The sequence below is a fragment of the Scyliorhinus torazame genome, chromosome 11 (assembly GCF_047496885.1).
Source record: "Scyliorhinus torazame isolate Kashiwa2021f chromosome 11, sScyTor2.1, whole genome shotgun sequence".
Classification (NCBI taxonomy): Eukaryota; Metazoa; Chordata; class Chondrichthyes; order Carcharhiniformes; family Scyliorhinidae; genus Scyliorhinus; species Scyliorhinus torazame.
This window is the reverse complement of record NC_092717.1, coordinates 58581971-58609259: the sequence shown is the minus strand read 5'-3', so window position 1 is coordinate 58609259 and position 27289 is coordinate 58581971. Positions and strand designations below refer to the sequence as shown.

The 27289-nt window shown below is 49.4% G+C and overlaps 1 protein-coding gene across 2 annotated transcripts in view; it reads left to right on the top strand.

Annotated features, from left to right (window-relative positions):
- Positions 1 to 26866, top strand: part of LOC140385298 (serine/threonine-protein kinase DCLK3-like) — a 172187-nt gene extending 145321 nt beyond the window's left edge. For both annotated transcript variants that reach the window (XM_072467317.1, XM_072467318.1), the window contains exon 5: positions 24892 to 26866. In XM_072467317.1, the coding sequence (XP_072323418.1) occupies positions 24892 to 25088 (197 nt within the window). In that variant the 3' untranslated portion in view covers positions 25089 to 26866. The remainder of the gene's footprint in view (positions 1 to 24891) is intronic.
- The last annotated feature ends 423 nt before the right edge of the window (positions 26867 to 27289 follow it).

The following is a 27289-nucleotide window of genomic DNA, read 5'->3' as shown; positions in this document are numbered from 1 at the left end:
TGCATTCTGGAGGGGACAGTGGTAGCTGGATTCTGGAGGGGTCAGTGGTAGCTGGATTCTGGAGGGGACAGTGGTAGCTGGATTCTGGAGGGGTCAGCATTAGCTGGATGCTGGAGGGGTCAGTGGTAGCTGGATTCTGGAGGGGTCAGTGGTAGCTGGATTCTGGAGGGGTCAGTGGTAGCTGGATTCTGGAGGGGATAGTGGTAGCTGGATTCTGGAGGGGTCAGTGGTAGCTGGATGCTGGAGGGGTCAGTGGTAGCTGGATGCTGGAGGGGTCAGTGGTGGCTGGATTCTGGAGGGGTCAGTGGTAGCTGGATTCTGGAGGGGACAGTGGTAGCTGGATTCTGGAGGGGTCAGTGGTAGCTGGATTCTGGAGGGGTCAGTGAGAGCTGGATTCTGGAGTGGTCAGTGGTAGCTGGATTCTGGAGGGGTCAGTGGTAGCTGGATTCTGGAGGGGTCAGTGGTAGATGCATTCTGGAGGGGACAGTGGTCGCTGGATTCTGGAGGGGTCAGTGATAGCTGGATTCTGGAGGGGTCAGTGTTAGCTGGATTCTGGAGGGTACAGTGGTAGCTAGAATCTGGAGGGGTCAGTGGTAGATGCATTCTGGAGGGGTCAGTGGTAGCTGGATTCTGGAGGGGTCAGTGGTAGCTGGATTCTGGAGGGGTCAGTGAGAGCTGGATTCTGGAGTGGTCAGTGGTAGCTGGATTCTGGAGGGGTCAGTGGTAGCTGGATTCTGGAGGGGTCAGTGGTAGCTGGATTCTGGAGGGGTCAGTGGTAGCTGGATTCTGGAGGGGTCAGTGAGAGCTGGATTCTGGAGTGGTCAGTGGTAGCTGGATTCTGGAGGGGTCAGTGGTAGCTGGATTCTGGAGGGGTCAGTGGTAGATGCATTCTGGAGGGGACAGTGGTCGCTGGATTCTGGAGGGGTCAGTGTTAGCTGGATTCTGGAGGGGACAGTGGTAGCTGGAATCTGGAGGGGTCAGTGGTAGATGCATTCTGGAGGGGTCAGTGGTAGCTGGATTCTGGAGGGGTCAGTGGTAGCTGGATTCTGGAGGGGTCAGTGGTAGATGCATTCTGGAGCGGTCAGTGGTAGCTGGATTCTAAAGGGGTCAGTGGTAGATGCATTCTGGAGGGGTCAGTGGTAACTGGATTCTGGAGGGGTCAGTGGTAGATGCATTCTGGAGGGGTCAGTGGTAACTGGATTCTGGACGGGTCAGTGGTAGATGCATTCTGGAGGGGACACTGGTAGCTGGATTCTGGAGGGGTCAGTGGTAGCTTGATTCTGGAGGGGTCAGCATTAGCTGGATGCTGGAGGGGTCAGTGGTAGCTGGAATCTGGAGGGGTCAGCGGTACCTGGATGCTGGAGGGGTCAGTGGTAGCTGGATGCTGGAGGGGTCAGTGGTGGCTGGATTCTGGAGGGGTCAGCGGTGGCTGGATTCTGGAGGGGTCAGCGGTGGCTGGATTCTGGAGGGGACAGTGGTAGCTGGATTCTGGAGGGGTCAGCATTAGCTGGATTCTGGAGGGGACAGTGGTAGCTGGATTCTGGAGGGGTCAGTGGTAGCAGGATTCTGGAGGGGTCAGTGGTTGCTGGATTCTGGAGGGGTCAGTGGTAGCTGGATTCTGGAGGGGTCAGTGGTAGCTGGATTCTGGAGGGGTCAGTGGTAGATGCATTCTGGAGGGGACAGTGTTAGCTGGATTCTGGAGGGGTCAGTGGTAGCTGGATTCTGGAGGGGACAGTGGTAGATGGATTCTGGAGGGGACAGTGTTAGCTGGATTCTGGAGGGGTCAGTGGTAGCGGATTCTGGAGGGGACAGTGGTAGCTGGATTCTGGAGGGGTCAGTGGTAGCTGGATTCTGGAGGGGTCAGTGGTAGCTGGATTCTGGAGGGGTCAGTGGTAGCTGGATGCTGGAGGGGTCAGTGGTAGCTGGATGCTGAAGGGGACAGTGGTAGCTGGATTCTGGAGGGGTCAGTGGTAGCTGGATTCTGGAGAGGTCAGTGGTAGCTGGATGCTGGAGGGGACAGTGGTAGCTGGATTCTGGAGGGGTGAGTGATAGATGCATTCTGGAGGGGACAGTGGTAGCTGGATTCTGGAGGGGTCAGTGATAGATGCATTCTGGAGGGGTCAGTGGTAGCTGGATTCTGGAGGGGTCAGTGGTAGCTGGATGCTGGAGGGGTCAGTGGTAGCGGATTCTGGAGGGGTCAGTGGTAGCTGGATGCTGGAGGGTACAGTGGTAGTTGGATTCTGGAGGGGTCAGTGGTAGCTGGATTCTGGAGGGGTCAGTGATAGCTGGTTTCTGGAGGGGACAGTGGTAGCTGGATTCTGGAGGGGTCAGTGGTAGCTGGATTCTGGAGGGGTCAGTGATCGATGCATTCTGGAGGGGTCAGTGGTAGTTGGATTCTGGAGGGGTCAGTGGTATCTGGATTCTGGAGGGGTCAGTGGAAGCTGGTTTCTGGAGGGGTCAGTGGTAGCTGGATTCTGGAGGGGTCAGTGATCGATGCATTCTGGAGGGGTCAGTGGTAGCTGGATTCTGGAGGGTACAGTGGTAGCTGGATTCTGCAGGGGTCAGTGGTAGCTGGATTCTGGAGGGATCAGTGGTAGCTGGATTCTGGAGGGGACAGTGGTAGCTGGATTCTGGAGGGATCAGTGATCGATGCATTCTGGAGGGGTCAGTGGTAGCTGGATTCTGGAGGGTACAGTGGTAGCTGGATTCTGCAGGGGTCAGTGGTAGCTGGATTCTGGAGGGGTCAGTGGTAGCTGGATTCTAAAGGGGTCAGTGGTAGATGCATTCTGGAGGGGACACTGGTAGCTGGATTCTGGAGGGGTCATTGGTAGCTGGATTCTGGAGGGGTCAGCATTAGCTGGATGCTGGAGAGGTCAGTGGTGGCTGGATTCTGGAGGGGTCAGCATTAGCTGGATTCTGGAGGGGACAGTGGTAGCTGGATTCTGGAGGGGTCAGTGGTAGCTGGATTCTGGAGGGGTCAGTGGTAGCTGGATTCTGGAGGGGTCAGTGGTAGCTGGATTCTGGAGGGTTCAGTGCTAGCTGGATTCTGGAGGGGTCAGTGGTAGATGCATTCTGGAGGGGTCCGTGGTAGCTGGATTCTGGAGGGGTCAGTGGTAGATGCATTCTGGAGGGGTCAGTGGTAGCTGGATTCTAAAGGGGTCAGTGGTAGATGCATTCTGGAGGGGTCAGTGGTAGATGCATTCTGGAGGGGTCAGTGGTAACTGGATTCTGGAGGGGTCAGTAGTAGATGCATTCTGGAGGAGACACTGGTAGCTGGATTCTGGAGGGGTCAGTGGTAGCTGGATTCTGGAGGGGTCAGTGGTAGCTGGATTCTGGAGGGGTCAGCATTAGCTGGATGCTGGAGGTGTCAGTGGTAGCTGGATGCTGGAGGGGTCAGTGGTGGCTGGATTCTGGAGGGGTCAGCATTAGCTGGATTCTGGACGGGACAGTGGTAGCTGGATTCTGGAGGGGTCAGCATTAGCTGGATTCTGGAGGGGACAGTGGTAGCTGGATTCTGGAGGGGTCAGTGGTAGCTCGATTCTGGAGGGGTCAGTGGTAGCTGGATTCTGGAGGGGTCAGTGGTAGCTGGATTCTGGAGGGGTCAGTGGTAGCTGGATTCTGGAGGGGTCAGTGGTAGCTGGATTCTGGAGGGGTCAGTAGTAGATGCATTCTGGAGGGGACAGTGTTAGCTGCATTCTGGAGGGGTCAGTGGTAGCTGGATTCTGGAGGGGACAGTGTTAGCTGGATTCTGGAGGGGTCAGTGGTAGCTGGATTCTGGAGGGGTCAGCGGTACCTGGATGCTGGAGGGGTCAGTGGTAGCTGGATGCTGGAGGGGTCAGTGGTGGCTGGATTCTGGAGGGGTCAGTAGTAGATGCATTCTGGAGGGGACAGTGTTAGCTGGATTCTGGAGGGGTTAGTGGTAGCTGGATTCTGGAGGGGACAGTGTTAACTGGATTCTGGAGGGGTCAGTGGTAGCTGGATTCTGGAGGGGTCAGCGGTACCTGGATGCTGGAGGGGTCAGTGGTAGCTGGATGCTGGAGGGGTCAGTGGTGGCTGGATTCTGGAGGGGTCAGCGGTGGATGGATTCTGGAGGGGTCAGCGGTGGCTGGATTCTGGAGGGGACAGTGGTAGCTGGATTCTGGAGGGGTCAGCATTAGCTGGATTCTGGAGGGGACAGTGGTAGCAGGATTCTGGAGGGGTCAGTGGTAGCTGGATTCTGGAAGGGTCGTGGTAGCTGGATTCTGGAGGGGTCAGTAGTAGATGCATTCTGGAGGGGACAGTGTTAGCTGGATTCTGGAGGGGTCAGTGGTAGCTGGATTCTGGAGGGGACAGTGGTAGATGGATTCTGGAGGGGACAGTGTTAGCTGGATTCTGGAGGGGTCAGTGGTAGCGGATTCTGGAGGGGACAGTGGTAGCTGGATTCTGGAGGGGTCAGTGGTAGCTGGATTCTGGAGAGGTCAGTGGTAGCTGGATGCTGGAGGGGACAGTGGTAGCTGGATTCTGGAGGGGTCAGTGATAGATGCATTCTGGAGGGGTCAGTGGTAGCTGGATTCTGGAGGGGTCAGTGGTAGCTGGATTCTGGAGGGGTCAGTGGTAGCTGGATTCTGGAGGGGTCAGTAGTAGATGCATTCTGGAGGGGACAGTGTTAGCTGGATTCTGGAGGGGTTAGTGGTAGCTGGATTCTGGAGGGGACAGTGTTAACTGGATTCTGGAGGGGTCAGTGGTCGCTGGATTCTGGAGGGGTCAGCGGTACCTGGATGCTGGAGGGGTCAGTGGTAGCTGGATGCTGGAGGGGTCAGTGGTGGCTGGATTCTGGAGGGGTCAGCGGTGGCTGGATTCTGGAGGGGTCAGCGGTGGCTGGATTCTGGAGGGGACAGTGGTAGCTGGATTCTGGAGGGGTCAGCATTAGCTGGATTCTGAAGGGGACAGTGGTAGCAGGATTCTGGAGGGGTCAGTGGTAGCTGGATTCTGGAAGGGTTGTGGTAGCTGGATTCTGGAGGGGTCAGTAGTAGATGCATTCTGGAGGGGACAGTGTTAGCTGGATTCTGGAGGGGTCAGTGGTAGCTGGATTCTGGAGGGGACAGTGGTAGATGGATTCTGGAGGGGACAGTGTTAGCTGGATTCTGGAGGGGTCAGTGGTAGCGGATTCTGGAGGGGACAGTGGTAGCTGGATTCTGGAGGGGTCAGTGGTAGCTGGATGCTGAAGGGGACAGTGGTAGCTGGATTCTGGAGGGGTCAGTGGTAGCTGGATTCTGGAGAGGTCAGTGGTAGCTGGATGCTGGAGGGGACAGTGGTAGCTGGATTCTGGAGGGGACAGTGGTAGCTGGATGCTGGAGGGGACAGTGGTAGCTGGATTCTGGAGGGGTCAGTGATAGATGCATTCTGGAGGGGTCAGTGGTAGCTGGATGCTGGAGGGGTCAGTGGTAGCTGGATTCTGGAGTGGTCAGTGGTAGCTGGATTCTGGAGTGGTCAGTGGTAGCTGGATTCTGGAGAGGTCAGTGGTAGCTGGATGCTGAAGGGGACAGTGGTAGCTGGATTCTGGAGGGGACAGTGGTAGCTGGATGCTGGAGGGGACAGTGGTAGCTGGATTCTGGAGGGGTCAGTGATAGATGCATTCTGGAGGGGTCAGTGGTAGCTGGATTCTGGAGAGGTCAGTGGTAGCTGGATGCTGAAGGGGACAGTGGTAGCTGGATTCTGGAGGGGACAGTGGTAGCTGGATGCTGGAGGGGACAGTGGTAGCTGGATTCTGGAGGGGTCAGTGGTAGCTGGATTCTGGAGTGGTCAGTGGTAGCTGGATTCTGGAGGGGTCAGTGGTAGCTGGATTCTGGAGGGGTCAGTGGTAGTTGGATTCTGGAGGGGTCAGTGGTAGCTGGATGCTGGAGGGGTCAGTGGTAGCTGGATTCTGGAGTGGTCAGTGGTAGCTGGATTCTGGAGTGGTCAGTGGTAGCTGGATTCTGGAGGGGTCAGTGGTAGCTGGATTCTGGAGGGGTCAGTGGTAGCTGGATTCTGGAGTGGTCAGTGGTAGCTGGATTCTGGAGGGGTCAGTGGTAGCTGGATTCTGGAGGGGTCAGTGGTAGCTGGATTCTGGAGGGGTCAGTGGTAGATGCATTCTGGAGGGGTCCGTGGTAGCTGGATTCTGGAGGGGTCAGTGGTAGATGCATTCTGGAGGGGTCAGTGGTAGCTGGATTCTAAAGGGGTCAGTGGTAGATGCATTCTGGAGGGGTCAGTGGTAGATGCATTCTGGAGGGGTCAGTGGTAACTGGATTCTGGAGGGGTCAGTGGTAGATGCATTCTGGAGGGGACACTGGTAGCTGGATTCTGGAGGGGTCAGTGGTAGCTGGATTCTGGAGGGGTCAGCATTAGCTGGATGCTGGAGGTGTCAGTGGTAGCTGGATGCTGGAGGGGTCAGTGGTGGCTGGATTCTGGAGGGGTCAGCATTAGCTGGATTCTGGACGGGACAGTGGTAGCTGGATTCTGGAGGGGTCAGCATTAGCTGGATTCTGGAGGGGACAGTGGTAGCTGGATTCTGGAGGGGTCAGTGGTAGCTCGATTCTGGAGGGGTCAGTGGTAGCTGGATTCTGGAGGGGTCAGTGGTAGCTGGATTCTGGAGGGGTCAGTGGTAGCTGGATTCTGGAGGGGTCAGTGGTAGCTGGATTCTGGAGGGGTCAGTAGTAGATGCATTCTGGAGGGGACAGTGTTGGCTGGATTCTGGAGGGGTCAGTGGTAGCTGGATTCTGGAGGGGACAGTGGTAGCTGGATTCTGGAGGGGACAGTGTTAGCTGGATTCTGGAGGGGTCAGTGGTAGCTGGATTCTGGAGGGGTCAGCGGTACCTGGATGCTGGAGGGGTCAGTGGTAGCTGGATGCTGGAGGGGTCAGTGGTGGCTGGATTCTGGAGGGGTCAGCGGTGGCTGGATTCTGGAGGTGTCAGCGGTGGCTGGATTCTGGAGGGGACAGTGGTAGCTGGATTCTGGAGGGGTCAGCATTAGCTGGATTCTGGAGGGGACAGTGGTAGCAGGATTCTGGAGGGGTCAGTGGTAGCTGGATTCTGGAGGGGTCAGTGGTAGCTGGATTCTGGAGGAGTCAGTGGTAGCTGGATTCTGGAGGGGTCAGTGGTAGATGCATTCTGGAGGGGACAGTGTTTGCTGGATTCTGGAGGGGTCAGTGGTAGCTGGATTCTGGAGGGGACAGTGGTAGATGGATTCTGGAGGGGACAGTGTTAGCTGGATTCTGGAGGGGTCAGTGGTAGCGGATTCTGGAGGGGACAGTGGTAGCTGGATTCTGGAGGGGTCAGTGGTAGCTGGATTCTGGAGGGGTCAGTGGTAGCTGGATTCTGGAGGGGTCAGTGGTAGCTGGATTCTGGAGGGGTCAGTGGTAGCTGGATGCTGAAGGGGACAGTGGTAGCTGGATTCTGGAGGGGTCAGTGATAGATGCATTCTGGAGGGGTCAGTGGTAGCTGGATGCTGAAGGGGACAGTGGTAGCTGGATGCTGGAGGGGACAGTGGTAGCTGGATTCTGGAGGGGTCAGTGATAGATGCATTCTGGAGGGGTCAGTGGTAGCTGGATTCTGGAGGGGTCAGTGGTCGCTGGATGCTGGAGGGGTCAGTGGTAGCTGGATGCTGGAGGGTACAGTGGTAGTTGGATTCTGGAGGGGTCAGTGGTAGCTGGATTCTGGAGGGGTCAGTGATAGCTGGTTTCTGGAGGGTACAGTGGTAGCTGGATTCTGGAGGGGTCAGTGGTAGCTGGATTCTGGAGGGGTCAGTGATCGATGCATTCTGGAGGGGTCAGTGGTAGTTGGATTCTGGAGGGGTCAGTGGTATCTGGAATCTGGAGGGGTCAGTGGTAGCTGGATTCTGGAGGGGTCAGTGGTAGCTGGATTCTGGAGGGGTCAGTGGTAGATGCATTCTGGAGGGGTCCGTGGTAGATGCATTCTGGAGGGGTCAGTGGTAGCTGGATTATGGAGGGTACAGTGGTAGCTGGATTCTGCAGGGGTCAGTGGTAGCTGGATTCTGGAGGGATCAGTGATCGATGCATTCTGGAGGGGTCAGTGGTAGCTGGATTCTGGAGGGTACAGTGGTCGCTGGATTCTGCAGGGGTCAGTGGTAGCTGGATTCTGGAGGGGTCAGTGGTAGCTGGATTCTGGAGGGGTCAGTGGTAGATGCATTCTGGAGGGGTCCGTGGTAGCTGGATTCTGGAGGGGTCAGTGGTATATGCATTCTGGAGGGGTCAGTGGTAGCCGGATTCTAAAGGGGTCAGTGATAGATGCATTCTGGAGGGGTCAGTGGTAACTGGATTCTGGAGGGGTCAGTGGTAGATGCATTCTGGAGGGGACACTGGTAGCTGGATTCTGGAGGGGTTAGCATTAGCTGGATGCTGGAGGTGTCAGTGGTAGCTGGATGCTGGAGAGGTCAGTGGTGGCTGGATTCTGGAGGGGTCAGCATTAGCTGGATTCTGGAGGGGACAGTGGTAGCTGGATTCTGGAGGGGTCAGCATTAGCTGGATTCTGTAGGGGACAGTGGTAGCTGGATTCTGGAGGGGTCAGTGGTAGCTGGATTCTGGAGGGGTCAGTGGTAGCTGGATTCTGGAGGGGTCAGTGGTAGCTGGATTCTGGAGGGGTCAGTGGTAGCTGGATTCTGGAGCGGTCAGTGGTAGATGCATTCTGGAGGGGTCTGTGGTAGCTGGATTCTGGAGGGGTCAGTGGTAGATGCATTCTGGAGGGGTCAGTGGTAGCTGGATTCTAAAGGGGTCAGTGGTAGATGCATTCTGGAGGGGTCAGTGGTAGATGCATTCTGGAGGGGTCAGTGGTAACTGGATTCTGGAGGGGTCAGTGGTAGATGCATTCTGGAGGGGACACTGGTAGCTGGATTCTGGAGGGGTCAGTGGTAGCTGGATTCTGGAGGGGTCAGCATTAGCTGGATGCTGGAGGTGTCAGTGGTAGCTGGATGCTGGAGGGGTCAGTGGTGGCTGGATTCTGGAGGGGTCAGCATTAGCTGGATTCTGGACGGGACAGTGGTAGCTGGATTCTGGAGGGGTCAGCATTAGCTGGATTCTGGAGGGGACAGTGGTAGCTGGATTCTGGAGGGGTCAGTGGTAGCTGGATTCTGGAGCGGTCAGTGGTAGCTGGATTCTGGAGGGGTCAGTGGTAGCTGGATTCTGGAGGGGTCAGTGGTAGCTGGATTCTGGAGGGGTCAGTGGTAGCTGGATTCTGGAGGGGTCAGTGGTAGCTGGATTCTGGAGGGGTCAGTAGTAGATGCATTCTGGAGGGGACAGTGTTAGCTGGATTCTGGAGGGGTCAGTGGTAGCTGGATTCTGGAGGGGACAGTGGTAGCTGGATTCTGGAGGGGACAGTGTTAGCTGGATTCTGGAGGGGTCAGTGGTAGCAGATTCTGGAGGGGACAGTGGTAGCTGGATTCTGGAGGGTTCAGTGGTAGCTGGATTCTGGAGGGGTCAGTGGTAGCAGATTCTGGAGGGGTCAGTGGTAGCTGGATTCTGGAGGGGTCAGTGGTAGCTGGATGCTGGAGGGGTCAGTGGTCGCTGGATGCTGGAGGGGTCAGTGGTCGCTGGATGCTGGAGAGGTCAGTGGTCGCTGGATGCTGGAGGGGTCAGTGGTAGCTGGATTCTGGAGGGGACAGAGGTAGCTGGATTCTGGAGGGGTCAGTGGTAGCTGGATTCTGGAGGGGTCAGTGGTCGCTGGATGCTGGAGGGGTCAGTGGTCGCTGGATGCTGGAGGGGTCAGTGGTAGCTGGATGCTGGAGGGGTCAGTGGTAGCTGGATGCTGGAGGGGTCAGTGGTAGCTGGATGCTGGAGGGGACAGTGGTAGCTGGATTCTGGAGGGGTCAGTGGTAGCTGGATTCTGGAGGGGTCAGTGATAGATGCATTCTGGAGGGGACAGTGGTAGCTGGATTCTGGAGGGGTCAGTGATAGATGCATTCTGGAGGGGTCAGTGGTAGCTGGATTCTGGAGGGGTCAGTGGTCGCTGGATTCTGGAGGGGTCAGTGGTCGCTGGATTCTGGAGGGGTCAGTGGTAGATGCATTCTGGAGCTGACAGTGGTAGCTAGATTCTGGAGGCGTTAGTGGTAGCTGGATTCTGGAGCGGTTGTTAGACGTTTAGCTGCTGTTGTATAAAGAGTCAACGGTTCTCCTTTTTACGAACACCTTTATTTCACTTCCACCGACTCTGCACAAAACTCTAACATCACATCACCTGACACAAAGGCCATCTGAAGCCCCTTTACATAGCAGTGTCAATTATTGGATACTTAACATCAATGAGACAACTAATTGGAATGTCTCTGAACCCATTACTTAACAGTCTCCCCTTCCTTGGAGAAAAAAAATAATTAGTTGAAAACAAAATTACAAGAAACTCAAAAACACACATGCAATTTCCCCCCCCTTTTTTTTTTTCATTTTTGGAAGAAAAAAAAACAGTCACAGAAACAGGCGCCCTTCATTAACAATATCCAAAAGTTTCTGTGAGCTAGCCCCTCTTTTTGTAAAACAATCTGACAATTGATAGCTACTGTCGACCCATTTAATTTTTGCTATTTCCCCTCTGTCCAACATCTGCTTCAAACTTGCGGTCTATCCTTAACCTTTTTTCATTGACACTTTTTGTAGAGTGCACATTTTCCCACAGGGATTTATTGTCAATGTGCCATTCAATAGGTATATTACCCAAATCCCCTAATCCCAAAATTTCTGTCAATATCTGAGATATATAAAAGGCCATATCCACCGCCTCTACAAGGCCTAACGTCTCAGCAGCCAAAGTGCTTTTGACCACTCTCCTTATTTTCTTTGTTTCCCACACAAGAGAGCAACATTTACCATTGTTCCCCAAAAGGAAAATTATAAAACCTCCTGCGCTTGAACCCCCATCACATAAATTTGCAAACTATGAGTTTCAAGTGTCTAAGGTCACCTAGAACTGGGAACCTCAAAACACACTCCTGCATTTTTAGTTTGACCAACGCCTTATTTGCTCTTATTATGTCTTCCACTTTGGGATCATTCATTTTTGTACTCAACTCTAAGACATCAAAACTCATGTCCGGTCTAGTCTGTCTACCTAACCAATTCAGTTGCCTAATTAAACTTCGCAGTTGCTCATTTTCCATCTTTGGAACCATTGCGTCTTTTTGTAAAACCCGGCCATGACTAATTGCTATTGGGCTGATGCTTTCCAAATAAGATTGCTGACGTAAAGTTGCCCCTAACTTAGTCTGTCCAATTTCCAGTCCAATATATTTAAATGCACCGGAATCCTGACTTCCAACCCTGAATTCTTTCTTCAAACCAGAAAATACAATAGCTTCGAAATCACTAGTCCCAACCCACAAAAAATCATCGACATGCATCATAAAGATGCCAGAAAGATTTTCTTTATAGTGCCAGTAAAACATTGCCGGATCTGCTTTCAACTGGCAACAGCCTAACTTTAACAAAACCGACCTTACCGAAAAATACCAGATTCTAGACCAGTGTTCTTCAAACTTTTTTTCCAGGGACCCATTTTTACCAACCGGCCAACCTTCGGGACCCAACCCGGCTGACCTTCGGGACCCAACCCGGCCGACCTTCGCGACCCACGCCAGCTGACCTTCGTGACCCACGCCGGCCGACCTGAGCGTCCCGCCATTTTCTCTTACCTTGTTTGCTGCTGATAAAAATGGAGGAAATGGTTTTCGGTCCCTTTGGCCCTCGTACACGCTCCTCCAATGGAACCTGTTGGATGAGGGTGAAGCCTTCCGGTGTCGGAAAGTATGGAGTCTCCATCTGTCCAAAGTTCTGCATTTCTTCCGTAACATTTTATTAAATAAACCCCCCCCCCCCCGAACTTGTAAAAATAAATAAAAAATAAAATGAATAAAATAAATGAAAAAAAAAAAAAATTAATAAATGAATTAAAAAACCCTGGTTACAGAGGAACAGTACACAGATTAGCATGGAAATATCATTGTGAAAAAGGTAATGCAAGAATGAGTATGACTAATCATGATTTGCATTCCTTTTATTCTCATATAGATGGAGACAGGAACATTACACACACAAACTACTTACTTCATTGCACCTTTTAAAATTACTCCAGGTAATCAAGGAACAATGAAGTGAAATGATAAATTGTGCATGCACAAGTGAGCGATTAAGCTGCGACCGTTTAAAAAAAATAGTGGCCGCACTGCGCATGCGCGCCCGATCATCGGTGCGCATGCGCATAGTTTTGCACATATGCGCCGATGATCATGTGCAATGCGACCAAATTTGTTTTACATGTCCGTGGCCATTTTAATGGCCGCTTGCAGCCGGCGTTATTAAAAGCCGGCTGATGCGCGGGGATTTGTGCGGTCGGGAGGGCCGTGAAGGACGGCTCCGTGACCCTCCCGACTCCCGCCCGCGACCCACTCACGGGTCGCGCCCCTGAGTTTGAAGAACATTGTTCTCGACACATCATTTAATCCATATACACATTTGTTCAACTTCCAGAGTACCCCTTCTGTGTTAGCTGCCTCTTTAGGAGGACGAAGAAAAATGTCTCTCTGGAGCTGATGCCCCTGCAAGAAGGCAGCTTTTATATCTATAGATTTGCATTCCCATGTCTTTGTGGCTAATAGAGCCAAGAAGATCTTTAAAATAATCTTTCCTGCTGTAGGTGAATCTACCCTTCAATCCTGATCTAAGTTTTCTTCAAATCCCCTTGCCACAAACCTTATAAGTTCCACCCGGAAGAACCTTTTCTATGCAAATCCATCTGTGGGATAGAGCACTTTGTCCCCTATCTGGTACTTCCGTATATACCCCAAATTCACTCCAACTATGCAGTTCTTGCTGTTTGGCATCTTTGTTAATTTTTTCACCTAATTTATTGGAAGCCACCAAAATCTCACGTGAATGTGGGCTTCTACTCCTATTAGTATTCGTAGTCGTACTCATGTTCCGAGACCTTGATAAACTATGTCCCCTCTCTCGCCTGGTATCTTGTTCTGTACTGCTACTGCTTGAACTTTCCCTTCTGCTGTGGGATGTTCTTTCAATAGTTCTCAACCTTTTCCTGCAGACCTGTTCACTGTCTGATGTACTATCTGAACTAGCACTGTGTTTTTGTGCCTTCCATTTTTGAACTTCGTGTTCCCAATCCATTGTCTTGACTCCTTCCCCTGAATGCTGTACATTCAACCAATGTTTATACTTTCCAGTGGCCTTCCCTGCTCTACTAATAACAGTTGCATCCTTCCATTGACTAGATCCTTCAGGCAATTATGTAACTTTTGTACCAACGTTTGGCAGTTGTCCTTTTGGAAAAATGGCCTGTTCTAATTCATCAGAAGTGTTGTGTTTCTGCAGCATTTTATATAGTCTGCCAAATTCCATTATATAGTCTTCAATGGAGAAATCCTCTATTTTCCGGAACCTATCAAAATCCGCCATGCTTCATACGCACTTAACACATCATCCTTCTTATAAATCTTATCCATATAACAGAATAGAGTCTGCAGACCTTTTTCTGAGTCTTACTCTTCCAATTCCAGCTCAGAAAACACTTTGCTCCGGATTTTACTGTCATAAGGTAGAGAAAGAGCCAATGCCATACCTTGTTTTCTCTTTCCCAAGGCAGTTACCTTGGTCCACATAAGAACTGCACTTCTCCATTGGTCATATGATCCCCTTTCAGAAAATAATGAGGGACAGTCATATCTGGCCATCTTTATCCTAGGTTCAGCCATATATCTTTGATTTTTTTTTTCTTCCCACTCACTCCTTAGTTTGGTCTGGAAAAGTTGTATCTTTCAACCCTTCACATTTGCACAGCAACCATCATCTGCTACCATTTGTTAGACGTTTAGCTGCTGTTGTATAAAGAGTCAAAGGTTCTGCCCCTTTTCACCAACATCTTTATTTCACTTTAACAGCCTCTGCACAAAACTCTAACATCACATCACCTGACACAAAGCCCTCCTGAAGCCCCTTTACAAATCAGTGTCAATTATTGGATACTTAACATAAATCAGACAACTAATTGGAATGTCTCTGAACCCATTACTTAACAGGGGTCACTGGTACAGGATTCTGGAGGGGTCACTTGCAACTAGATTCTGGAGGGGTCACTGGTGCTGGCCTGTATCCTAATGTAGTCATGTAAAGTCACTGCTGAGCAGTATCCTAGTGTATTTGTGTACAGACCGTGCTGGCCAGTATCCTAGTGCAGTTGTGTTCAGTCAGTGCTGACCAATATCCTAGTGCAGTTGTGTTCAGTCAGTGCTGACCAGTATTATAGTGTAGTTGTGTACAGTTAGTGCTGACCAGTGTCCTAGTGTAGTTGTGCTCAGTTAGTGCTGACCAGTATTATAGTGTAGTTGTGTACTGTTAGTGCTGGCCAGTATCCTAGTGTAGTTGTGTACAGTTAGTGCTGACCAGTGTCCTAGCGTAGTTGTGTGCAGTCAGTGCTGGCCAATATCCTGGTGTAGTCGTGTACAGTCAGTGCTGGCCAGTATCCTAGTGTCGTGTTCATAGATTATCATAGAATTTACCGTGCAGAAGGACGCTATTTGGCCCATCAAGTCTGCACTGGCTCTTGGAAAGAGCACCCTACCCAAGGTCAACACCTCCACCCTATCCCCAAAACTAGCAGCCCCACCCAACACTAAGGCAATTTTGGACACTAAGGGCAATTTCTCATGGCCAATCCACCTAACCTGCACATCTTTGGACTGTGGGAGGAAACCGGAGCACCCGTAGGAAACCCACGCAGACACGGGGAATATGTGCAGACTCCGCACAGACAGTGACCCAAGCTGGAATCGAACCTGGGACCCTGGAGCTGTGAAGCGATTGTGCTATCCACAATGCTGCCGTGCTGCCCTAAAATGAAAATCGCTTATTGTCACAAGTAGGCTTCAATGAAGTTACTGTGAAAAGCTCCTTGTAGCCACTTTCCAGCGCCTGTTCGAGGAGGCTGGTATAGGAATTGAACCGCGCTGCTGGCCTGCCTTAGTTTGCTTTCAAAGCCAGCTCTTTAGCCCTGAGCTAAACCAGCCCCTTATTCAGTCAGTGCTGACCAGTATCCGAGCCCAGTTGTGAAAATTAAGTGCTGACCAGTATCCTAGTGTAGTTGTGTACAGTCTGTGCTGCCCAGTATCCTAGTGTAGTTGTGTACAGTCAGTGCTGGTAAGTATCCTAGTGCAGTCGTGTGCAGTCAGTGCTGACCAATATCCTAATGTAGCCGTGTTCAGTCAATGCCGACCATTATCCCAGTTAGTTGTGTTCAGTCAGTAGTCAGTGCTCACCAGTATCCTAGTGTAGCTGTGTTCAGTCAGTGCTCACCAGAATCCTAGTATAGTTGTGTTCAGTTAATACTGACCAGTATCCGAGTGTAGTTGTGAACAGTCAGTGCTGACCAGTATACTAGTGGCCGTATTCAATGTGTGCTGACCAGTATCCTAGTGTGGCTGTGAAGAGCAAGTGCTGGCCAGTATCCTAATGTGGTCGTGTACAATTAGTGCTGTCCAGTATCCTAGTGTAATCATGTACTGTCAGTGCTGACCAGTATCCTAGTGTAGTTGTGTACAGTCAATGCTGACCAGTATCCTAGTGTAGTTGTGTTCAGTAAGTGCTGACCAGTATCCTAGTGTAGTTGTGTTCAGTAAGTGCTGACCAGTATCCTCGTGTAATTGTGTACTGCCCATGCTGGCCAGTATCCTGGTGTAGTTTTGTACAGTCAAAGCTGACCAGTATCCTAGTGTAGTTGTGAACAGTCAGTGCTGACCAGTACCGTAGTGTAGTGGTGTCCACTCAGTGCTGGCCAATATCCTGGTGTAGTCGTGTTCAGTCAGTGCTTGCCAGTTTCCTAGTGTAGTCGTGTCCAGTCAGTGCTGACCAGTATTGTAGTGTAGTCGTGTACAATTAGTGCTGTCCAGTATCCTAGTGTAACCATGTACTGTCAGTGCTGACCAGTATCCTAGTGTAGTTGTGTTCAGTAAGTGCTGACCAGTATCCTCGTGTAATTATGTACTGCCCATGCTGGCCAGTGTCCTGGTGTAGTTTTGTACAGTCAAAGCTGACCATTATCCTGCTGTAGTTGTGTTTAGTCAATGCTGACTAGTATCTTAATGTAGTCGTGTTCAATTAATGCTGACCAGTATACAAGTGTAGTTGTGATCAGTCAGTGCTGACCAGTATCCTAGTGTAGTTGTGAACAGTCAGTGCTGACCAGTATTGTAGTGTAGTCATGTACAGTCATTGCTGACCAGTATCCTAGTGTAGTTGTGTACAGTCGGTGCTGACCAGCATCGTAATGTAATCGTGTACTGTCAGTGCTGACCAATATCCTAGTCTAGTTGTGTTCAGTCGGTGCTGATCAGTATCCTCGTGTAGTTGTGTTCAGTCAGTGCTGGCCAGTATCCTAGTGTAGTTATGTACAGCCAGTGCTGACCACTATGCTAGTGTAGTTGTGTACAGTCAGTGCTGGTAAGTATCCTAGTTTAGTTGTGTACAGTCAGTGCTGGTAAGTATCCTCGTGTAGTTGTGTATAGTCAGTGCTGGCCAGTATCCTAGTGTAGTTGTGTACAGTCGGTGCTGACCAGCATCCTAGTGTACCTGTGTTCAGTCAGTGCTGGCCAGTATCCTAGTGTAGTTGTGTACAGTCAGTGCTGGCAAGTATCCTAGTGTAGTTGTGTACAGTCAGTGCTGACCAGTATCCTAGTGTAGTTGTGTACAGTCAGTGCTGACCAGTATCCTCGTGTAGTTATGTGCAGTCAGTGCTGGCCAGTATCCTAGTTTAGTTGTGTACAGTTAGTGCTGGTAAGTATCCTCGTGTAGTTGTGTATAGTCAGTGCTGGCCAGTATCCTAGTGTAGTTGTGTACAGTCGGTGCTGACCAGCATCCTAGTGTACCTGTGTTCAGTCAGTGCTGGCCAGTATCCTAGTGTAGTTGTGTACAGTCAGTGCTGGCAAGTATCCTAGTGTAGTTGTGTACAGTCAGTGCTGACCAGTATCCTAGTGTAGTTGTGTACAGTCAGTGCTGACCAGTATCCTCGTGTAGTTATGTACAGTCAGTGCTGGCCAGTATCCTAGTGTAGTTGTGTACAGCCGGTGCTGGCCAGTATCCTAGTGTAGTTGTGTACAGTCAGTGCTGGTAAGTATCCTAGTGTAGTTGTGTACAGTCAGTGCTGGCCAGTATCCTAGTGTAGTTGTGTACAGTCAGTGCTGGTAAGTATCCTAGTGTAGTTGTGTACAGTCAGTGCTGACCAGTATCCTAGTGTAGTTGTGTACAGTAAGTGCTGGCCAGTATCCTCGTGTAGTTGTGTACAGTCAGTGCTGACCAGTATCCTCATGTAGTTGTGTACAGTCAGTGCTGACCAGTGGCTTAGTGTAGTTGTGTACAGTGAGTGCTGGCCAGTATCCTCGTGTTGTTGTGTACAGTCAGTGCTGGCCAGTATCCTAGTGTAGTTGTGTACAGTCAGTGCTGGCCAGTATCCTAGTGTAGTTGTGTACAGTCAGTGCTGGCCAGTATCCTAGTGTAGTTGTGTACAGTCAGTGCTGGCCAGTATCCTAGTGTAGTTGTGTACAGTAAGTGCTGGCCAGTATCCTCGTGTTGTTGTGTACAGTCAGTGCTGGCCAGTATCCTAGTGTAGTTGTGTACAGTCAGTGCTGGCCAGTATCCTAGTGTAGTTGTGTACAGTCAGTGCTGGCCAGTATCCTAGTGTAGTTGTGTACAGTCAGTGCTGACCAGTATCCTAGTGTAGTTGTGTACAGTCAGTGCTGGCCAGTATCCTAGTGTAGTTGTGTACAGTCAGTGCTGACCAGTGTCCTAGTGTAGTTGTGTACAGTCAGTGCTGACCAGTATCCTAGTGTAGTTGTGTACAGTCAGTGCTGGACAGTATCCTAGTGTAGTTGTGTAAGTTAGTGCTGGTAAGTATCCTAGTCTAGTTGTGTACAGTCAGTGCTGGCCAGTATCCTAGTGTAGTTGTGTACAGTCAGTGCTGGCCAGTATCCTAGTGTAGTTGTGTACAGTCAGTGCTGACCAGTATCCTAGTGTAGTTGTGTACAGTCAGTGCTGGCCAGTATCCTAGTGTAGTTGTGTACAGTCAGTGCTGACCAGTGTCCTAGTGTAGTTGTGTACAGTCAGTGCTGACCAGTATCCTAGTGTAGTTGTGTACAGTCAGTGCTGGACAGTATCCTAGTGTAGTTGTGTACAGTTAGTGCTGGTAAGTATCCTAGTGTAGTTGTGTACAGTCAGTGCTGGTAAGTATCCTAGTGTAGTTGTGTACAGTCAGTGCTGACCAGTATCCTAGTGTAGTTGTGTACAGTCAGTGCTGACCAGTATCCTAGTGTAGTTGTGTACAGTCAGTGCTGGCCAGTATCCTAGTGTAGTTGTGTACAGTCAGTGCTGACCAGTGTCCTAGTGTAGTTGTGTACAGTCGGTGCTGACCAGCATCGTAATGTAATCGTGTACTGTCAGTGCTGACCAATATCCTAGTGTAGTTGTGTTCAGTCGGTGCTGATCAGTATCCTCGTGTAGTTGTGTTCAGTCAGTGCTGGCCAGTATCCTAGTGTAGTTATGTACAGCCAGTGCTGACCACTATGCTAGTGTAGTTGTGTACAGTCAGTGCTGGTAAGTATCCTAGTTTAGTTGTGTACAGTCAGTGCTGGTAAGTATCCTCGTGTAGTTGTGTATAGTCAGTGCTGGCCAGTATCCTAGTGTAGTTGTGTACAGTCGGTGCTGACCAGCATCCTAGTGTACCTGTGTTCAGTCAGTGCTGGCCAGTATCCTAGTGTAGTTGTGTACAGTCAGTGCTGGCAAGTATCCTAGTGTAGTTGTGTACAGTCAGTGCTGACCAGTATCCTAGTGTAGTTGTGTACAGTCAGTGCTGACCAGTATCCTAGTGTAGTTGTGTACAGTCAGTGCTGACCAGTATCCTAGTGTAGTTATGTACAGTCAGTGCTGGCCAGTATCCTAGTGTAGTTGTGTACAGTCAGTGCTGACCAGTATCCTAGTGTAGTTGTGTACAGTCAGTGCTGACCAGTATCCTAGTGTAGTTGTGTACAGTCAGTGCTGACCAGTATCCTAGTGTGTATGTGTTCAGTCAGTGCTGGTAAGTATCCTAGTGTAGTTGTGTACAGTCAGTGCCGACCAGTATCCTAGAGTAGTTGTGTTCAGTCAGTGCTGACCAGTATCCTAGTGTAGTTGTGTACAGTCAGTGCTGACCAGTATCCTCGTGTAGTTATGTACAGTCAGTGCTGGATAGTATCCTCGTGTAGTTATGTACAGTCAGTGCTGGCCAGTATCCTAGTGTAGTTGTGTACAGCCGGTGCTGGCCAGTATCCTAGTGTAGTTGTGTACAGTCAGTGCTGGTAAGTATCCTAGTGTAGTTGTGTACAGTCAGTGCTGGCCAGTATCCTAGTGTAGTTGTGTACAGTCAGTGCTGGTAAGTATCCTAGTGTAGTTGTGTACAGTCAGTGCTGACCAGTATCCTAGTGTAGTTGTGTACAGTAAGTGCTGGCCAGTATCCTCGTGTAGTTGTGTACAGTCAGTGCTGACCAGTATCCTCATGTAGTTGTGTACAGTCAGTGCTGACCAGTGGCTTAGTGTAGTTGTGTACAGTGAGTGCTGGCCAGTATCCTAGTGTAGTTGTGTACAGTCAGTGCTGGCCAGTATCCTAGTGTAGTTGTGTACAGTCAGTGCTGGCCAGTATCCTAGTGTAGTTGTGTACAGTCAGTGCTGGCCAGTATCCTAGTGTAGTTGTGTACAGTCAGTGCTGGCCAGTATCCTAGTGTAGTTGTGTACAGTCAGTGCTGGCCAGTATCCTCGTGTTGTTGTGTACAGTCAGTGCTGGCCAGTATCCTAGTGTAGTTGTGTACAGTCAGTGCTGGCCAGTATCCTAGTGTAGTTGTGTACAGTCAGTGCTGGCCAGTATCCTAGTGTAGTTGTGTACAGTCAGTGCTGACCAGTATCCTAGTGTAGTTGTGTACAGTCAGTGCTGGCCAGTATCCTAGTGTAGTTGTGTACAGTCAGTGCTGACCAGTGTCCTAGTGTAGTTGTGTACAGTCAGTGCTGACCAGTATCCTAGTGTAGTTGTGTACAGTCAGTGCTGGACAGTATCCTAGTGTAGTTGTGTACAGTTAGTGCTGGTAAGTATCCTAGTCTAGTTGTGTACAGTCAGTGCTGGCCAGTATCCTAGTGTAGTTGTGTACAGTCAGTGCTGGCCAGTATCCTAGTGTAGTTGTGTACAGTCAGTGCTGACCAGTATCCTAGTGTAGTTGTGTACAGTCAGTGCTGGCCAGTATCCTAGTGTAGTTGTGTACAGTCAGTGCTGACCAGTGTCCTAGTGTAGTTGTGTACAGTCAGTGCTGACCAGTATCCTAGTGTAGTTGTGTACAGTCAGTGCTGGACAGTATCCTAGTGTAGTTGTGTACAGTTAGTGCTGGTAAGTATCCTAGTGTAGTTGTGTACAGTCAGTGCTGGCCAGTATCCTAGTGTAGTTGTGTACAGTCAGTGCTGACCAGTGTCCTAGTGTAGTTGTGTACAGTCAGTGCTGACCAGTATCCTAGTGTAGTTGTGTACAGTCAGTGCTGGACAGTATCCTAGTGTAGTTGTGTACAGTTAGTGCTGGTAAGTATCCTAGTGTAGTTGTGTACAGTCAGTGCTGGTAAGTATCCTAATGTAGTTGTGTACAGTCAGTGCTGGCCAGTATCCTAGTGTAGTTGTGTACAGTCAGTGCTGACCAGTATCCTCGTGTAGTTGTGTACAGTTAGTGCTGACCATTGTCCTAGTGTAGATGTGTACAGTCAGTGCTGGCCAGTATCCTAGTGTAGTTGTGTACAGTCAGTGCTGACCAGTATCCTAGTGTAGTTGTGTACAGTCAGTGCTGACCAGTATCCTCGTGTAGTTGTGTATAGTCAGTACTGGCCACTATCCTCGTGTAGTTGTGTACAGTCATTGCTGGTAAGTATCCTAGTGTAGTTGTGTACAGTCTGTGCTGGCCAGTATCCTCGTGTAGTTGTGTACAGTCAGTACTGGTAAGTATCCTAGTGTAGTTGTGTATAGTCTGTGCTGACCAGCATCCTAATGTAATCGTGTACAGTCAGTGCTGACCAGTGTCCTAGTGTAGTTGTGTACAGTCCGTGCTGACCAGTATCCTCATGTAGTTGTGTACAGTCATTGCTGACCAGTATCCTAGTATAGTCGTGTTGAATTAGTGCGGGCGAGTAACCTAGTGTAGTCGTATTCCAGCAGTGCTGGCCAGTATCCTAGTGTAGTTGTGTACAGTCAGTGCTGGCCAGTATCCTAGTGTAGTTGCGTACAGTCAGTGCTGACCAATATCATAGTGTAGTTGTGTTCAGTCAGTGCTGACCAGTATCCTCGTGTAGTTGTGTACTGTCAGTGCTAACCAATATGCTAGTGTAGTTGTGTTCAGTCAGTGCTGACCAGTATCCTCGTGTAGTTGTGTACTGTCAGTGCTAACCAATATCCTAGTGTAGTTGTGTTCAGTCAGTGCTGACCAGTATCCTAGTGTCGTTGTGTTCAGTAAGTCCTGACCAGTATCCTCGTGTAGTTGTGTACTGCCCTTGCTGGCCAGTATCCTAGTGTAGTTGTGTACTGCCCATGCTGACCATTATCCTGGTGTAGTTGTGTTCAATTAATGCTGACTAGTATCTTAGTGTAGTCGTGTTCAATTAATGCTGACCAGTATACAAGTGTAGTTGTGATCAGTCAGTGCTGACCAGTATCCTAGTGTAGTTGTGAACAGTCAGTGCTGGCCAGTATTGTAGTGTAGTCATGTACAGTCAGTGCTGGCCAGTATCCTAATGTAGTTGTGTACAGTCAGTGCTGGCCAGTATCCTAGTGTAGTTGTGTACAGTCAGTGCTGGTAAGTATCCTAGTGTAGTTGTGTACAGTCAGTGCTGGTAAGTATCCTAGTGTAGTTGTGTACAGTCAGTGCTGACCAGTATCCTAGTGTAGTTGTGTACAGTCAGTGCTGACCATTATCCCAGTCAGTTGTGTTCAGTCAATAGTCAGTGCTCACCAGTATCCTAGTGTAGCTGTGTTCAGTCAGTGCTCACCAGTATCCTAGTGTGTTTGTGTTCAGTTAATGCTGAACAGTATCAGAGTGTAGTTGTGAACAGTCAGTGCTAGCCAGTATACTAGTGGTCGTGTTCAGTCAGTGCTGGCCAGTATCCTAGTGTAGTTGTGTACAGTCAGTGCTGGTAAGTATCCTAGTGTAGTTGTGTACAGTCAATGCTGACCAGTATCCTCGTGCAGTTGTGTACAGTCAGTGCTGGCCAGTATCCTAGTGTAGTTATGTACAGTCAGTGCTGGTAAGTATCCTAGTGCAGTTGTGTACAGTCAGTGCTGGCCAGTATCCTAGTGTAGCTGTGTTCAGTCAGTGCTGGCCAGTATCCTAGTGTAGTTGTGTACAGTCAGTGCTGGCCAGTATCCTAGTGTAGTTGTGTACAGTCAGTGCTGGTAAGTATCCTCGTGTAGTTATGTACAGTCAGTGCTGGCAAGTATCCTAGTGTAGTTGTGTACAGTCAGTGCTGGCCATTATCCTATTGTAGTTGTGTACAGTCAGTGCTGGCCAGTATCCTAGTGCAGTTGTGTTCAGTCAGTGCTGACCAGTATCCTAGTGTAGTTGTGTACAGTCAGTGCTGGTAAGTATCCTAGTGTAGTTGTGTACAGTCAGTGCTGGCCAGTATCCTAGTTTAGTTGTGTACAGTCAGTGCTGGTAAGTATCCTAGTGTAGTTGTGTACAGTCAGTGCTGACCAGTATCCTCGTGTAGTTGTGTACAGTTAGTGCTGGCCAGTATCCTAGTGTAGTTGTGTACAGTCAGTGCTTGCCAGTATCCTAGTGTAGTTGTGTACAGTTGGTGCTGACCAGTATCCTCGTGTCGTTATGTACAGTCAGTGCTGGCCAGTATCCTTGTGTAGTTGTGTACAGTCAGTGCTGGCCAATATCCTAGTGTAGTTGTGTACAGTCAGTGCTGGCCAGTATCCTAGTGTAGTTGTATATAGTCAGTGCTGACCAGTATCCTAGTGTAGTTGTGTACAGTCAGTGCTGGCCAGTATCCTAGTGTAGTTGTGTACAGTCCGTGCTGGCCAGTATCCTAGTGTAGTTGTGTACAGTCAGTGCTGGCCAGTATCCTAGTGTAGTTGTGTATAGTCAGTGCTGGCCAGTATCCTAATGTAGTTGTGTACAGTCAGTACTGGCCAGTATCTTAATGTAGTTGTGTACAGTCAGTGCTGGTAAGTATCCTAGTGTAGTTGTGTACAGTCAGTGCTGGTAAGTATCCTAGTGTAGTTGTGTATAGTCAGTGCTGACCAGTATCCTCGTGCAGTTGTGTACAGTCAGTGCTGACCAGTATCTTAATGTAGTTGTGTACAGTCAGTGCTGGTAAGTATCCTAGTGTAGTTGTGTACAGTCAGTGCTGACCAGTATCCTCGTGCAGTTGTGTACAGTCAGTGCTGGCCAGTATCCTAGTGTAGTTGTGTTCAGTCAGTGCTGGCCAGTATCATAGTGTAGTGGTGTCCAGTCAGTGCTGGCCAATATCCTGGTGTAGTCGTGTTCAGTCAGTGCTGGCCAGTATCCTAGTGTAGTCGTGTACAGTCAGTGCTGACCAGTATCCTAGTGCTGTTGTGTATAGTCTGTGCTGGTCAGTGACCTAGTGTAGTTGTGTACAGTCAGTGCTCACCAGTATCTTAGTGTAATTGTGGACTGTCAGTGCTGACCAGTATCCTAATGTAGTTTTGTTCAGTCAGTGCTGGCCAGTATCCTAGTGTAGTTGTACACAGTAAATGCTGAACAGTATCCTAGTGTCGTCGTGTTCAGTTAGTGCTGAGCAGTATCCTGGTGTAGTCGTGTTAAGTTAGTGCTGACCAGTATCATAGTGTAATTGTGTACATTCAGTGCTGACCAGTATCCGGTTCCAGTTGTTTTCAGTCCGTGTTGACCAGGTCCTAGTGTAGTTGTGTACATTCATGGCTTGCTAGAATCCTAGTGTAGTTGCGTACACCTGACCCGACCACCCACTCTTCCAGAACCACTCACCCATCCCCTGATCTCACTATAAGTCCCGGCCTGACTACATAACCCCATCCCAAGTATTCATCCATCCAACAACTCCCTCTTCCACTCGGACACCCACCCCTTTAGACACTCTCCCACCCAGTCAGACACTCTCCCACCCAGTCAGACACTCTCCCACCCCGTCAGACACTCTTCCCCCCCCCAGTCAGACACTCTCCCACCCCGTCAGACACTCTCCCACCCCGTCAGACACTCTCCCACCCCGTCAGACACTCTCCCACCCAGTCAGACACACTCCCACCCAGTCAGATACTCTCTAACCCAGTCAGACACTCTCCCACCCCGTCAGACACTCTCCCACCCACTCAGACACTCTCCCATCAAGTCAGATAGTCTTCCCCCCCCTCCCCAATCAGACAGACTTCCCCCCTCACTCAGACACCCACCCACTCAGATACTCACCTGCCCATTCAGGCGCTCACCCACTAAGACCCACTCAGTCACCAACCCATTCTGATCCCCTCCCACCCACTCACACATCCATCCACTCACTCACAATCCAACTTCTTAAGTCCAATGAAAGACTTCAAACACTTAGCTGAATATGGCAGCTGCTATTGTAAAAAGGGGTGTGTCCTCTGTGCTGCTGCACTTTACCTGTCTTCTCCATGGATTGCTGCTCCGAGTCTTTGTTGTTCGAGCCGAGATCGGAAGTCTTGGCTGAAAAATGAACAGAAAACCAAGCGGTCATTGATCTCTGCAGTTAGCAGTAATACGTGTAGCATTGCCGCTGTTTCATGTGGCTTCGTGTTAGTGCCTCAATGGTGGGTGACACAATTTAGATGCTTATTTGTTTTGTGGTCTGTTTGGTTAGGTGCCAAGGATCTTGTCCGCAAGCTTCTGGTTGTGAATCCCAGAAACCGGTACACCGCACAGCAGGTCCTCCACCACTCTTGGATTCGATCAGCAGCCAAAAGGAATACCCACAACTTGCAGCGGGAAGTAAGTATGAACATCGGACAACATTTCAGGCACTGCCGTCGTCAGGGGATTCGGAACCCTGCAACATAGAGAGTCGATCCTTGGGCTGAAACTCCGACATGTTCCAACTTCCTGTAATGGCTCAAATGGCTGCAGGCATTTGATTTTCCCACATTCCGAAATGAATGTATCTGGAGTAGCCAAAATAAATAAGCGTTATATATAAAACAATTGCACTCCTTTTTGATGTGATTGTGGTAATTCTGTAATTTTGTATAGTCGTACTTTATGAACATTGGTCATAGCGATCGGAGGGAAGATCTCTCCCAGCCCATCTGAGGAATGCATGAGTTGAAATTGGTCTCTTCCAGGAAAAACAGGTCCAACCATATGGACTAGGAAGCATTTGAAAAATATTTAAACTAGGTAAATGCAGCCTCGATTATATTTCAGGGCATTTAAGCAACATATGAAAATTATGGATTAAAAACATATTCCATCAAATCAATCCCACAAGCATCATGACCTCCAATACCCCATACCACGAACCCCATTAAAATTATTGTCATGTTCACGCCAAAAATAAGTCAATGCAAAAAGAATTCCGCAAAGTTTCTCTCCCGCCCCCAAATACACAGTTTCCAGAGACCACTGTGACCATGGGCCACATTTCACCCATCCTGTTTACACAATGATATCAAGAATTCACCCTCCTTTAGAGCTGACGACGAAGGCTTCTTGGTCGGCCTTTCTTTATTGCTGGTGATACTCAAAAAGAATGATAACTAATGTCCCGCAGGGAAGGAAATCTGCCATCCTTACCTGGTCTGGTCTACATATGACTCCAGATCTACAGCAGTGTGGTTGACTCTTAAATGCCCTCTAATATGGCCTAGCAAGCCACTCAGTTCAATGGCAATTAGGGATGGGCAGTAAATGCTGGCCCTAATCCCATGAATGAATTTAAAAAAAACTTTTAGAGGAAACAAGCACAAGCTGGAATTTGTTTTTCTTAAAATGTTTTTTGGCCTTTTTAAAACAGCTAAGAGGCAGCTGGAATTCTGATACTGTAGTGAGCTTGCTGTGGCCTGTTTCGTCATGGAGGTCCTGATGTTCAGTGCCACCTCTCAGCCCGTCTCCCCAAAGGAGGCCTTTCTTAAGCTAATCACCTAAATTACGCTGATGTCAGTGGGGTATCTTTATGGGAACGGAAATGTCCTACTGTTAAATTCCAGCCAAAACATTTCATGTGTTGCATTTTAACGCACCAAACTTTAGACGTCAATGTTATAATAATAATAATCGCTTATTGTCACAAGTAGGTTTCAATGAAGTTACTGTGAAAAGCCCCTAGTCGCCACATTCCGGCGCCTGTTCGGGGAGGCCGGTACGGGAATTGAACCGTGCTGCTGGCATTGTTCTGCATTACAAGCCAGCTGTTTAGCCCACTGTGCTAAACCGGCCCCTATTATCAAATACGACAGCCTGATTTAGGGTCTAAACTGTTCAGAGTTTTAAAAATACACAACAAATAGGAACAACTAGCTTAACATGCACAAGATCAGCTTTCAGTCTTCTGGAGTGCTGGCATTTATTTGTTCTAGGGGCTTTTCTTGATTTAAGCAGCTACTGTATTCTTGCTTCAGATTAGGTTTTATGTGTATTTGTCGGATAATCAAGAAACGTTTTCTGAGGGTTGGATACCAGGTGCATGAGTTCATCATGGTCACTGTATGGCATACAATGTGTTATAATTCTGTAGATATTTCACTTCAGAGAACCGATGATGATTGCAGTGTGTCTTTTTTTTTAAGACAAATATGTTTTCTTGTCCGTTTGGAAATAAAATGAAATTTACTGTCGAGAAAGCTTTTGTTTTTTTTAAATTGTAACCATTGTTGAGTTGATATTTTACTCAACTAATGTATTCTTTCATTTAGCTCCTCAGCTGATCCAAGTGTGCCCTAGAGCTTTGGGGTTGAGCCATTTATAAATTGCAGTTAATTAGTCATCACAGTGGTGTGACTGCCGACTTGCTTCCCCTAATACCTGCTACTGGTTGGTCATGCCAAGATAATCGGTGGCAGGCAGAGGGCAAACTTTTACATTGGGCTTGAAAATACATACTGTCTTTGATCCAGTTCAGCTTTAACAGGCTGTTTAGCTCAGGGCTAAATCGCTGGCTTTGAAAGCAGACCAAGGCAGGCCAGCAGCATGGTTAGATTCCCGTACCAGCCTCCCTGAACAGGCGCCGGAATGTGGCGACTAGGGGCTTTTCACAGTAACTTCAT